The sequence below is a fragment of the Neovison vison genome, chromosome 7 (assembly GCF_020171115.1).
Source record: "Neovison vison isolate M4711 chromosome 7, ASM_NN_V1, whole genome shotgun sequence".
Lineage (NCBI taxonomy): Eukaryota > Metazoa > Chordata > Mammalia > Carnivora > Mustelidae > Neogale > Neogale vison.
Window position 1 is genome coordinate 180238442 of NC_058097.1, and position 12255 is coordinate 180250696.

Sequence of the window (12255 nt, forward strand, 5' to 3'; positions counted from 1 at the left end):
AAATGTACTTTTCAATCCCTCAAGTGTCTTTTCCTCCCTCGTTAAAGGCCTCTCCCTTTCGCCATGGTTGCCCCTTTGCCTTGAAAGTCTGTCAACAACCCAGACAAAACCAGTTTGGACATACCGGAACTCCGGAACCAGTGAGTCTTTCTCCATCGGCACGGATGACTCTCAGGGAGAAGGCAGGTGGCTGATGACAGGGAGGAGGACCCCGGACCAGGATGGTAAATGAAACGCTGTCAATTCTCTCTCAACCTCTCCTCCCAGGGGTAACCCTGGGGGCTGGGGAGTTCTGGTCCCCTCGGTGACTTAGCAACTCCAGGTCACTTGAAATGTAATAATCCAAGCAGTAGGGTTTCCTTTCTTTAAAAAAAACCAAGACAACAGCTGGTGTTGGCCTGGGAAAGAGACAGTTTGCCCTCTGGCTCTGGCTTCAGCACTGCAGGAAAATTACCACTCTCGGGCTGGCGAGCCGACATGAGGCTCCACAGTGCCCCCTTCTGGACAAACTGGTTTGGTCCTTCTGATCGCGGAGGAGCAATTGGGCAGATTGCCTGGGATCTGGGTTTTACTTTTCCTGGAAACCCACTGAGAGTCTTCAGAGGGAAAAAGAAAGCAAATAAAGTAAAAACATGATCCGTGTCTGCTCGGTTCTCTCCATTAATAATGACTTCTGTGCCTGAGGAAACTGGAAAACACAACGTCCTGTTTTGATTCTACTTTTACCTCCAACACCGCGGTGTGAGCGCCCTGACCCGAATCCAGGAGGAATCCAGCATTTGCCGTTAGGATGATGAGGGTGGTTTCAGCTGAAGACTTTCCCATAAGGCTCGGGAAGAGGGTTTCACAAACTGGCCCTTCCCCCAATCTCGGATTTCTCACTGAGAGTCAAGAAAGACAGACACCTGACAGAGTTCTCATTCTCTTACCCCACCAGGGCACAACAAATATCCCTCAACGTGTCCTGCCACCAGAAAACTTCAGAGAAGAACTTCACTCCAGGAAATAGAGAAACACCAAATGCTTTTGTTCAGGCTCCCAGAAGACGCATACATCAACTGTAAAATGTATTATTTCTGGACTTCTCGTTCTTGTTTCCAACCCCAATAGGAAGCCAGAGAGGAGAACTCTGTTGGGATGATTAAATACATACAGAATCTCTTTAAAAGTTAAAAAGCATCAATTTAACAATAACTTTGCCAGCTTTCAGGAACTTTTTTTTCTGAATCAGTTCTATAAGCAGTTGAACTAATGAGCCTTGGATTTTATTCACTGATGCAATTTAAACATCACCTATGACTTAAGAAATCTTTTTTTGTACGTGAATATCATATCGTGCTAGCTTCTCCTTGCTTTCCTGCACAAGGCATGAGGAAAACAGGGGGAAAAGACATCATTCTGAGAGGAGGCAGGTAGTCCTCGGGAAATATGGGGAGCTAGGGCTCATAGGTCTCACCTGATTCAACTTTCCTGCATTTTTAAGACAGCAGTAGTGACAGGAGTGTGTAATCTTTCCCAGACAAGAGCACAGGAACATGACCGGTTATAACAAATACATTTGTGGCTTCACGAGATGAGCTGTTGCCCAACTAGTTATTCTTTTAACCTACCTGAACCCTAGCAACACTTAGCAGTCAAAAGTCTGGTTACTGATTTCTGGGCAGAACTTTAAAAAGAGGACATGTCACAAGAAGCAAAAGGACATGTTCTCTCTACATTGGCCCGGATGCTCCCTTAAAACCATCCCTTTCTGGGGGTGCCTGGGTGGCTCAGTGGGTTAAGTGTCTGCCTTCAGCTCAGGTCATGATCCCAGGGCCCTGGGATCAAGCCCCGCATCAGGCTCCCAGCTCAGCGGGGAGCCTGCTTCTTCATCTCCCTCTGCGGCTCCCCCTTCTTGTGCTTAATCTGTCTGCCAAATAAATAAATAAAATCTTTTTAAAAAAATTTTAAATAACCATCCTCTCTGGACTCTGAATGCCCCAGCAGGTATCCTTCCCAAGCTAGACAAGTCAATTACACCCACATGCATTGTGATAATGGTAATAAATCAAGCCACAAAGAAATGAACAGGCCCGATCCTTGGACACCAGGATGGTGAGCAGATAGACAAGGCAAAAGCTCACCCTGTTCGCATGAAGAGCTGTTAAGAGAAGGCTGAACAAAGTATAATGGGAACACACTCCCCGGAAAAGACAAAGCTTAAATGTCACCTCTTCTGAGAAGCCCTCCCTGCATCCCTGGGCTGGGTGAGGCTGATGCACATTCAATCAATAAATGTTTATTAACTGCATGGTGTCAGGATCTACGGGAGGTGATGATGGACCAGCCGCCAGTACTGACACGCCAGGACGGAAGTAGAGGCAAGCCAAAAGGTAAATAAATACGATATTTAAACACTATACGCGAGGTCGTGAAGGAAGCAAATGAAGGGGATGACATGGGGCTAAGAAAGGGGTCCTGGGTTTTGGAGGGATGGGAGAGGACCCCTCTGGGAAATGGTGTTTGCACGGAGAACTGAGGGATGCTGTAGGATTAAAGGATGCCAGCCAGCTCAAGAACGGCGGTGGGTGGAGGGTAGGAAATGGTCCAGACAAAGATAATAAACTCTAAAGGGGTGGACAGGACCCGGGGGTAGTTGAGGCACTGAAACCTCGCAAGTTGTGGTTTCCAGTAGAGCCATGAGTGGACGTGAGGGTCGTGGCAAAGATCCATTTAGGAGATGGGACCGAGACAGCTTGTAGGTTGGGGCTGATGGAAGAGATAAAAGAAACAAGGGGAATACCTACACCGCTCAATTTGAATGGCCAGATGGATGCTAGTGCCCTTTGCTGAGAAGGGAGAAACTTGGGAAGGCATGGGGTTACATTTGCAGGAAAAAATATCAAGAGTTCTGTTGTCTGCGCAGTAACTTAGAGATGTCTATGCATTGCACAAAGGGAGATGTCAGTTAGATGATAGGAGATATGAATCCAGAGCGTGAAGAAGAGGTCTGGGCTAGAAATATACATTTTAGAGTGTTCAATATGCCTGTGGTGTGAAAAGGCCCAAGAAGTGATCCAAAGAGCATGCAAAGTAGAGAAAATGAGGATCAAAAATGAGTCCAAAGAAATTTCACCAGCTCTCCAAGAGTACAAATGAACCCTTGCGGGGGAAGAGAAGAATCCCAGCTTGGGAGACTTAGAATGGCTTCCAGAAGTTCAATCTTAAAAAATAAAGACAATCATTACTAAAATCTATCCCACTCTAGCTGTCTGCCCCATCTGTCACTCCATGGATCTCCAGGGTGGGAGGCCCAGATCGGACAGGCCAGGCAGGTGACATTTTCCTCCCCTTCTGTGCTGAGTTGTCCTACCCCACGCCATGGGCTATAGGATTGGCAAACAGGAAGTCTATAAGAACCATGCCAAGCGTCACAGAGCCACCTGCCCTCCCCTGCAGGAACCTCCAGGGCAAACAATCATTACCCCCTAGTTGCAATACTTTCTTTCATCAGCTTCCACAAGAGGAGCCCAAGAAGACACTGCCATCACCAATCATATTCCCTCAGCATAATCCATCCTAAAACTGGAAAAAAAAATAAGCTAAAATGTAATCTCTCCTGCATCTACTTTCCTATTCCCATCCTCCCCTTGATTGCCACTCCTGAAAAAAACAAAAACCAACTACATTCCTCTTCTCTCCATCCATTCTCAACCCACACCAACATGGTAACAGTAACCACTACTTTGCTGACCGTGCTCTGGCACAGGTCAGTGATTGCCTTGAAACTGATGGATCTGATGATACTTTTCAACTTCTATTACTTTACCTCTCTATAGCATGTGGCCCTGACTCCCATTCCAAGACACCTGCTCTCTTCTGAGTTCCTGCTTGTTTCTCAGCTTCCTGCGTCCCCTGAATCGCCAGCCTCCCCTCCCCACCCCCCACCCCCCGCTCATCTGTAGAGACTAGAGCATCCCAGGATTCTTCCCCTAGCTCTTCTAGCCTCAGGATCTCTCAGGGTGAGCTCACTTACAACTATGATTATAAACACCACTTCATCAAGGCCCCCAGAATCTCTTATAGCCAACTGTTCAGGTCCCACCTGATTCCCACAAAAAATTCTCACCCAGTGTGCTAAACCAAATTGATTACCAGTTGGTTATCCAGTTCACCGCCCGCGTTCCCTCAAGTAAGGACTCCATGGGAAATACACTAGTAGGAATTCAGAAACAGTTGCTGTCGACACTGGATGTATCAATAATAGCTATACTCTGACTCCCTACATATTGATCTATTGCTCTTTGTGGACCCTTCCAAGAACAAGAGCTGAGAACCCTTTCCTAGGCAGCAATTTCAGATAACCATCCTCCTGTTGCTTCCAGAAACCTCTGGCAGGTCTGGAGTGCAGAGACGGGCTTCTGTCATTTGTCTTTGGGGGCTATGTGGCTCACAGCTAAACCTGGGTAAGGTGATGTCTACTCATTCTCCCCTTCTCTGCCCGCCAGAACCCATCTTCTCCTCACCCTTTTCCCACAACCACATACTCTTTGAAGGTATAGCACTTTATTCCAGATAATAGCTTTGTGGAGACCTGGATATTCTGATCGAAGGCGACTGTATCCATTATTTTATTATGTCTCAAATATTTGTATTGGGAGTCACTGATGGATACTGTGGTGTGCCGCCGAAACTCCCACGCTCCCCACCTTCAGGACTTTAAGATTTATTCTCCCTCCCCTCCCTCCACCACCCCTCCACCTTCACCCCCGGGGCTGGCAGTGCTGATGCAGGGGTAGAAAGGCCAGACCTCTTTTCTCAATGCAGGATCTTTCTGAAGAAACATCCTGAGCCAGAACTTCCTGTGGGACGGGCTAAGCCCTTTGATGGGACTGTTTCCATTTCTCCCCCTGCCTACCCTTGCTCCCTTCCCTCTCCCGAAGGGATTTATGCTGCCAGCTCCCCTCAATGAACTTCATGCACTGAAGTCTCCACCTCGGGATGCCTCCCAGCAGCAGTGCCTCAAACCCAATGTATCAGTGTCTTGAAAAGAAGCCAAATTAGAATATTCTCAGACTAACAGATAAACAAATGATGAGCTCTTCATCTGAAATGTTAGCAATTAATCATGATCAAAAAATCGATGATCCCTTCGGAGCTTCTATCCTAGAATGATTTTACTAATGTCTGCTGATTGATGACTTTGAATCCCAGAGAAACACCACGGAAATAGATTCGGTCTCTAATTCCATTACTCTCTATTCAATTCTGAGAAATTAGTCCCAAACTTACTTTTGACACTTTTTCCAGACCATATGTTCCATATAAAAAAATAAATAAATAATAAGAGCAGAAGGTGTTCCCTGGGGACCGTGAGTCCCCTCCAAGTGTCTGAGGTGAGTGTTGTCAGCTGATATCCATCCATTTCACCTCTAGACAACTTTATCTAATTAAGCTTTGTTCATGTTGACTTCCATCCACTTTCCCAACAAAGCTGGTTATCAGATCACAACTGCCCTTTTAATTACAGACTGAGACAAAAACAAAAATGCATTTGTTCTGCAGCAATTGGCTTTGCCTAATACCTAACAGAAAAAGAACACTTTCCTTGTTTTATCTGTCTTCTTTCACCTTATCTCCCTCCGTGCAAGGCAACTGCTTCTTCTACTTGAAATTCTCTGGTTTCATGTCTACAGGCTGGGGTCTTGCCGTTGTTCTCAGCTGCCTAAATTTATTCCCTCTTTTTTTTAGCGGCAGCATCTTCTTGAATGTCACATCTCCATTCACGTGAATTAACGTCTCCGTAATCATTGCCATCTTTCTTGTGCACTGTCTCTTAAATTCTTTATCATCTCTTTTTGCAAGGACACTTGGCTATCTTGTTTCTTTTAACCAAAATGTTTCAATCCACCTGCTGCCGCTAAAACAAACATAGGGAACGACTGTGAAATTTTAATGAAATGTGAATTAACTGCAAAATGTGGATAGTTTGAAACACATTAGAATTACACGAAAAAAAAAAAGCACCCAATAACAACATAAAATCAAAATTCCTCCAAGTGTCAGATTCTCCATCTGTAAAACGAGCATAAAATTCCATAGGAATTTTCCAAGGATTTAATGAAATCATATATGTATAACCACACGGACTTGGAATAAATTCAAATAAATGGCCCTATTTATATTTGTTTATGGTGATCTCTATGAACACTGGTGACGTAGGACAATTGGCTCACAAATGCTAAATGATAGATTTGGTGGAGACAATTTTTTCTTTCCAGTGAAAAAAAGAATGGAACACTGTGGGTTTGGGAGTCCCTAAGAACCCAGGGGCTTCCAAAGGGAGTCAAACCACCAGTCTGGATGAAGTGCTCACATCTACTGCCACCTATTGAGTGATAACAAACTGTGCTTGTAACAGAGCAATATGACCTCTGAAAAGTGTTTTCCTCGATTTAAAAGACATCTCTAGTCATCACTGTCTGCATATGTTGTAAAAACAAAACAAACAAACAAACAACAACAACATCAGCCCTACTCCTAAAAGGGCAGGATAACAGCTGTTTCAGGAAAGTGGGTAAGTGAAGCTACAACCCTGAACCAATACACTTGAAATCATGCAGGAAAAGATAAATTCCAGAGCCATCACATTCTCAGCTACGTTTGCCGCTAAGAAGTGCATGTTCAGGGCTCAGTGTTCCAAAGCGTGGGACCCGTGTGGTCATGCCCTGCCTGGGCTGTTTCAGAGCACTGTGTCCAGGTAAGACTGTGTTTCTGGCGTCCTGACAACCAATAATTGCAAAAGAACTGATCATTGAGAACAACCCAGAGGAAAGTTGAAGGAAATAACAAGAAGGTAGTGGTTAAAGGCTTAACAAGAAAAAGTAGCTGGAATTACCATTCATGTCCTAGAGATAGGTTTCAAAGAATTCTCCCAATCCACAGCCACTGGGTGGTGGCATCCTGGAGGAGGACAAAACCCAAGCTCTCATTCTCTCAAAGGCTGCCTTAGAGAGGTACGAGGTCGAGCATGCAACATGCACCAGGAGTCTCAGAAAAGACTGCCCAACCTGGAAAGCATGTGCCCTATCTCAAGGGATAGCCACTTGGCCCCAGTGGACCTCAGTCCTATAAGTCTAAGCAGTGCCCTCTAATGGTTAGGGCCCAGGGTGCCAGAGCCTGACTGCCTGGATTTACAGCTTGCCTCTGCCACTCCCTAACTGTGGAAACTTGGGCAAGTTCCTTAATCTTTCTATGCCTCAATTTCCATACCTGTAAAATGGGAATGAAAATAGTCCTTATGAATCACACTGTGGTGAGGAGTAAATAAATTAATGCATATAAAATATTGAGAACAACACAGGGCTGTAATCACTCAATAAATTATATGAAGACAAAAGACAGACCCCTTGCCATCAACTTTGCCTATGTTTGCCAGAAGCCAGAATCAGGATTCCTTTTCCAGGTGAAAGAGGTTTATAGGGAAATAATTCTAAAGTTCTCAAAATCCTGTGTAAACCAAAACATTCTTGGCTGGGGGCCACCTACAGTCTGCAGGGATCCAGTACCTAATGGCTAGTGTTGTGGGAAGAGCATTGCTTGGGACGCAGATGAGCCTCAGATCCGCCTCCATCCAACCAGCCCTGTGACCCTGAGAGCATAGTGCCTGGGAACCTGGGATGGCAGGAGCGCATGAGAGTCAGTCCCGTGCCAGACGACGAAGGGCGAATGACAGATGGCACCTCTGACCAAATGTAACAGAAGAAAGTACTCTCGGTGATTTAAATGAAGGCTCTAACACACAGGGGTGTGTGGGAGGGAAACATCTCCCTCCTTGTCTCCAGGGACTTCACTCAAAGTCTTTAACATGAGCCATCACGTATCCTAGAGGGAGCCAGGATTCACACAGACCAAGTCCATCCACCAAAATAGAGTTGAGTCCATCTTTAAAGGACAACGCTTGCTCAATGAGTCTACAATCTCAAGTAGCTACCAAGATTGCGAAAAACACCAGGTGGCGGTTCAGCAGACAGAAGTCGTGCCTGCTCATCTACACGGAAAATGAAATAGATACATCGATGAGAGATAAGTAAATAAACAGCAACACCTGAAAACAACCATTTTGGGAGAAGAAAAAAAAAAAAAAAAGCAAAACACAAAGAAAATGAGTTACTCTTTTTTTTTTAAAGTTTGAGGCTCTTCCCTGATCTCCATTTGTCTTTGATACCGCTGGCCCATTGTTCTTTCTGCCATCACTTGAAGCCAACCAGACAGATTTATAACAAGATGCTAGTCCTTTTCTACTCTACTGACAAATATGCGGCCCATCTGCCTCCAATCAATGATGGAACACGTGGAGATGGGAGCAATGAGGTATTTTTAAACACTCCTTTAATGAATTCATTCCAAGGACTTGGCACTTGGTGCATTAAGGGGTGAGGGGTGGGCAGAGGGAGAAGAGAGCACGCACAGGATCTGGTAAATAAAGAGATTTGCCATAATCTGGATTCTAAAACCCTTGCTATGAAACATCCTGCTTGCCCCCAACAAGCTGTTAATAGCAAGGAGAGAAGTCTGCAAGCAAGGCGGTATATGGTATTTGTTCGATTTTTTTTTTTCAGACTTCAAGGACAAGTTCTTAAAATGCAAGCAAAACTAAAATTTTATCTAGAGCGGTATTCTCCTGTCTGCTATTGCTAGAAGGTTTTAAATTATTGGTGTCTTATTTGATTAAAATAATCATCATAGGTCATTGAAACGAAGAGTAGATTCAGTTCTGAGATGCTAGCCAGTCCCTTGGGGGGAAAATCAGCATGGAAAACTGTTTAGTTTGCCTTTAAATGGGGGAAAATCAGACATCTGGGTATTGGTCAGACAGTCATAAAGGAGGGTGGAGAGGGGGAATTTACATTGAAATCAACCTGTGTTGAGCCTCAAACAGAGAAAAGCTTTGCAATCTGGGATCTCCAGGATTTATGGCACAATGACCCAGAAATTTCACTCAAAGCTGTTAAATATTGCTGGTTTCTGCAACCGAAGCACTACCTCTTAGGCACTTTTCCGCGTCTGACAATCTCCTTAAATTTGAATCGAAAGGAGACAGCACCTAATCGTGTTATATAAAAGAGCACAAGAAGGGGCCGTTGATACTGATGGGCAGACCTGTCTTTTGGTTGTTTAACACCCTGGCTCTTCCGCTTCATTTGGTGGAAATCCAGTGTCATTTGGACTTGGAAATTGTTTCGTGTTAGAATTGAGCCTCCAGTCACTCACAAGAGGCTGTCTCAATAAACACGAAATGGCTTTTTCATAATTCCATTATTATCTCTTTTACCCAAGGAGGCTGATTTTTATGTTCTTCAAAATGAGAAATGAAAACGGCAGCAAAGCCGAAGGCATGCTATACGCAAACCCCTTTGGACCCGAAACCCATGCCCTCCACTGGTTTTCCATTAAGTCCAGTCCGAAAGCTCTTCCTCCCACTGACCTCAACCTCGTTCCCTAGGGGAGGAGGGAGATGGCAATCGTTGTTTTGCTTTTGTTTGCTTGAAATAATAAATCCAGAGGGTTCCCTTGCCAGGGTTTTTCTGCTGTCAGCAGTTTTCTGTTTCATTTGCTTCCTTAGTCAAACTGAAACCCGAGCCCTCGTGGTTGGCTTTCGCCCTGACCCCTTGGCTCCTGGGAACTGATCAGAAGACAGATCGCTGCAGGTTCCTGACAAACGTGGAGATTCAGCACTCTTTCATCCCCCCCAGAACGTATTTCTAAAATGTCCACCTCCACAACATCTAGGCGCTCCAGTATAACTCAGTCCATAATTGACCCGAGCTTGTCTGCCACCAACTACGTATAATCGCTTTCCAATTTGGGTCAGGGACCTAAAACCGTAACTCTAGCTATGTCTGGGGAACCGGGGGGGTGGGGGGAGTACTCAACTATCAAATTAGATGTTGCTTTACAATAAAATACCTCTTGGGGCCTGGGAACTACCAAAGAGTCCACTGTTAACTTTTATGGAAACTGGATACTTATAATCCCAGTTCCAAATAATCAGAAACCTCAAATAACCAAAGCAGCTTTTGAGTATACTTTGCAAAGGCAAAGACTGAGTGCAGAGGCTGATACCAAGAATATTCCAAAGGGCAATTTGCAGGGTGTATATGCTAAAGGTTTGAGAGAAAGCCAGTAATCTTCTCCGTTAGACATGTCTAGTACACTCATCAATGATAACTGACATTTCCAGGTGATAACCCCAAAGTTCTGCCAAGTCCTGGAATCTTCCTGGAAAGACGACATTACATTCTATACCCCTGAATTCTTACAGTCCGTTTTCCCTGGACCAGCTACTTCACAGACATTGGAAGGATCAAACGTGATGATATACACAAATGAGATTTGCAAGTGGGTGCTGAACAAACATGAGATGTCACTATTGCTTCTAATTGGTAATTGGTATGTGTAATTGACAAGTAACCGTATCACCAAAGGAATGGTAACCAGAATGGCCAGTTTACCATACTCTCCTGTTTCATTCTCGATCAGAGTTTTACTGAAAATACAGGTACCGAAAGCATATAACTGTATTGCTATTTTTGCCTCCTTCTCAGCAATGTGTTTCAAAGCAAAAGCTTCAGCCTTGGTAGAAAGCAAAAGCCAACAAAGGCGACTGGCCTGAGGATTCTCCGTGAACTTCTGTTTTTAGGCACATTGATCAAAGATGTCAGAAGAGGCGAGAGAATCTCACCAAACCACAGGAACAATTTACTAATCAAAGTCATCGATTGGAGCCGACCCTCTAAAAGCCAGCTCTCGGACCATTTATGTGTTTGTATCCCTGTAGAGTGCCTTCCACGTGAGGTCCACCCGAGTACTTGGTACCTGTTCCTTGAAGAAAGATGGAGGAACGGAAGAGACTGAGAAAGACCAGGGCTTCTGAAAATGTCACCTGCTCCTCAGTTACTGCTCTTATGTGGTAGTGGGTCACAGATCTTGCTATATGTTTCTCAGCCTTCCAATTTTTTTTCACTTCTTTCATCTCCTAAATATAAGGGGTTCTTTTGGGGGGGGCATCTTTTCTTAACTATGCACAGTGCACAGATACGGCATTAATTGAGTGTGAATCTTAAAAATACTGAAAATCACTTCTGCTCTTTATTTAATGTCACATCATTTCACAGCTCTTATTTAGGGCAGAGGTGAGATACACACCTCTGGGGGTCTTTGTTATTGCCTTAACCTTTCCTTTCCCCATCCAGCTATCAAAAATAGGAGTGAGTTGGGTACAGGATTTGAAAGATGACCATTCTCCACCTCTTTAACAGATGTTTTTGAACCTAGTCTTTACACGCAGGGCTAAGTCTAGAAGGGCCACGAAAGCAGCCAGAAATGCCTTTATGTCTTCTCTAATATGAAAGAATGAATCAGCAGGGAAAGGCTCTGAGGTTGAGCCAGATGGGTTCTTAATATTTAATTCTAGATCCTTGTTTTAGCACAATGTACCACCTTCTCTGTACACACGTGTCTTTCTGGAGTATCTTTTTTTGGAGAAATAACCATCCAAAAAAAAAAAAATTCCACAATGCTGAAATGTTAGAATAAAAAGAAGAAATATCTGGATCCTTGTTTTAGCACAATGTACCACCTTCTCTGTACACACGTGTCTTTCTGGAGTATCTTTTTTTGGAGAAATAACCATCCCAAAAAAAAAAATTCCACACCGCTGAAATGTTAGAATAAAAAGAGAGAAGAAATATCACGCTACCACAAGGTGCCAGACTCCATCGGAGGGACTCCCGGGGACAGAAGAGGGATGAGTTCCTTCTCCTGAACACAGGGAGATGGTTTTGCAAATACCTTCCTTTGCTTGGAGGTTGGAATCCAAAGATCTGACTTTGGAACCAGAACTTTACTCCTATTTAGAGAGCCTTTCCCCAAAATCAAGCCTGGGGCATTAGTAAAATTTATTAGAGAGAAATTATGGAAAGGACCGGGACCAAGGATTCTTCACCCGTGCCCAGAGGAGCTGCTCCCCCCACCCCAGCCCACCCCCAGCTTGGATCCAGTGATCTCTTGCAAGCAGCCAGTGCAATATCGTTAACTAACCAGAGCTGACCTCCCCAACCTGTCCTTTTGTCCCTATTTCGGGTTCTACCAAGCCAAAAAACTTTCCTGGGAGATACTGATCCAGGGACGTTGTTCTGGACCCTTTCTTTGAGGGGTCAGTACTCAAAGAATCTCTTTCTTTGAGGGGTGAGTACTCAAAGGATCTTTTTGCCC

General features: G+C 44.5%; 1 protein-coding gene across 4 annotated transcripts in view; it reads right to left on the bottom strand.

Moving 5' to 3' along the window:
• Positions 1 to 12255, bottom strand: part of SLC1A2 (solute carrier family 1 member 2) — a 139492-nt gene that overhangs the window by 125505 nt on the left and 1732 nt on the right. The window contains exon 1 of one of the 4 annotated variants that reach the window (XM_044259082.1): positions 125 to 445. The exons of 2 other annotated variants lie outside the window; for them this stretch is intronic. In XM_044259082.1, coding sequence (XP_044115017.1) covers positions 125 to 156 — 32 coding nt within the window. In that variant the 5' untranslated portion in view covers positions 157 to 445. Of the gene's footprint in view, positions 1 to 124; positions 447 to 12255 lie in introns of those variants that run through there. One more of the 4 variants, XM_044259085.1, reaches the window with a different exon arrangement.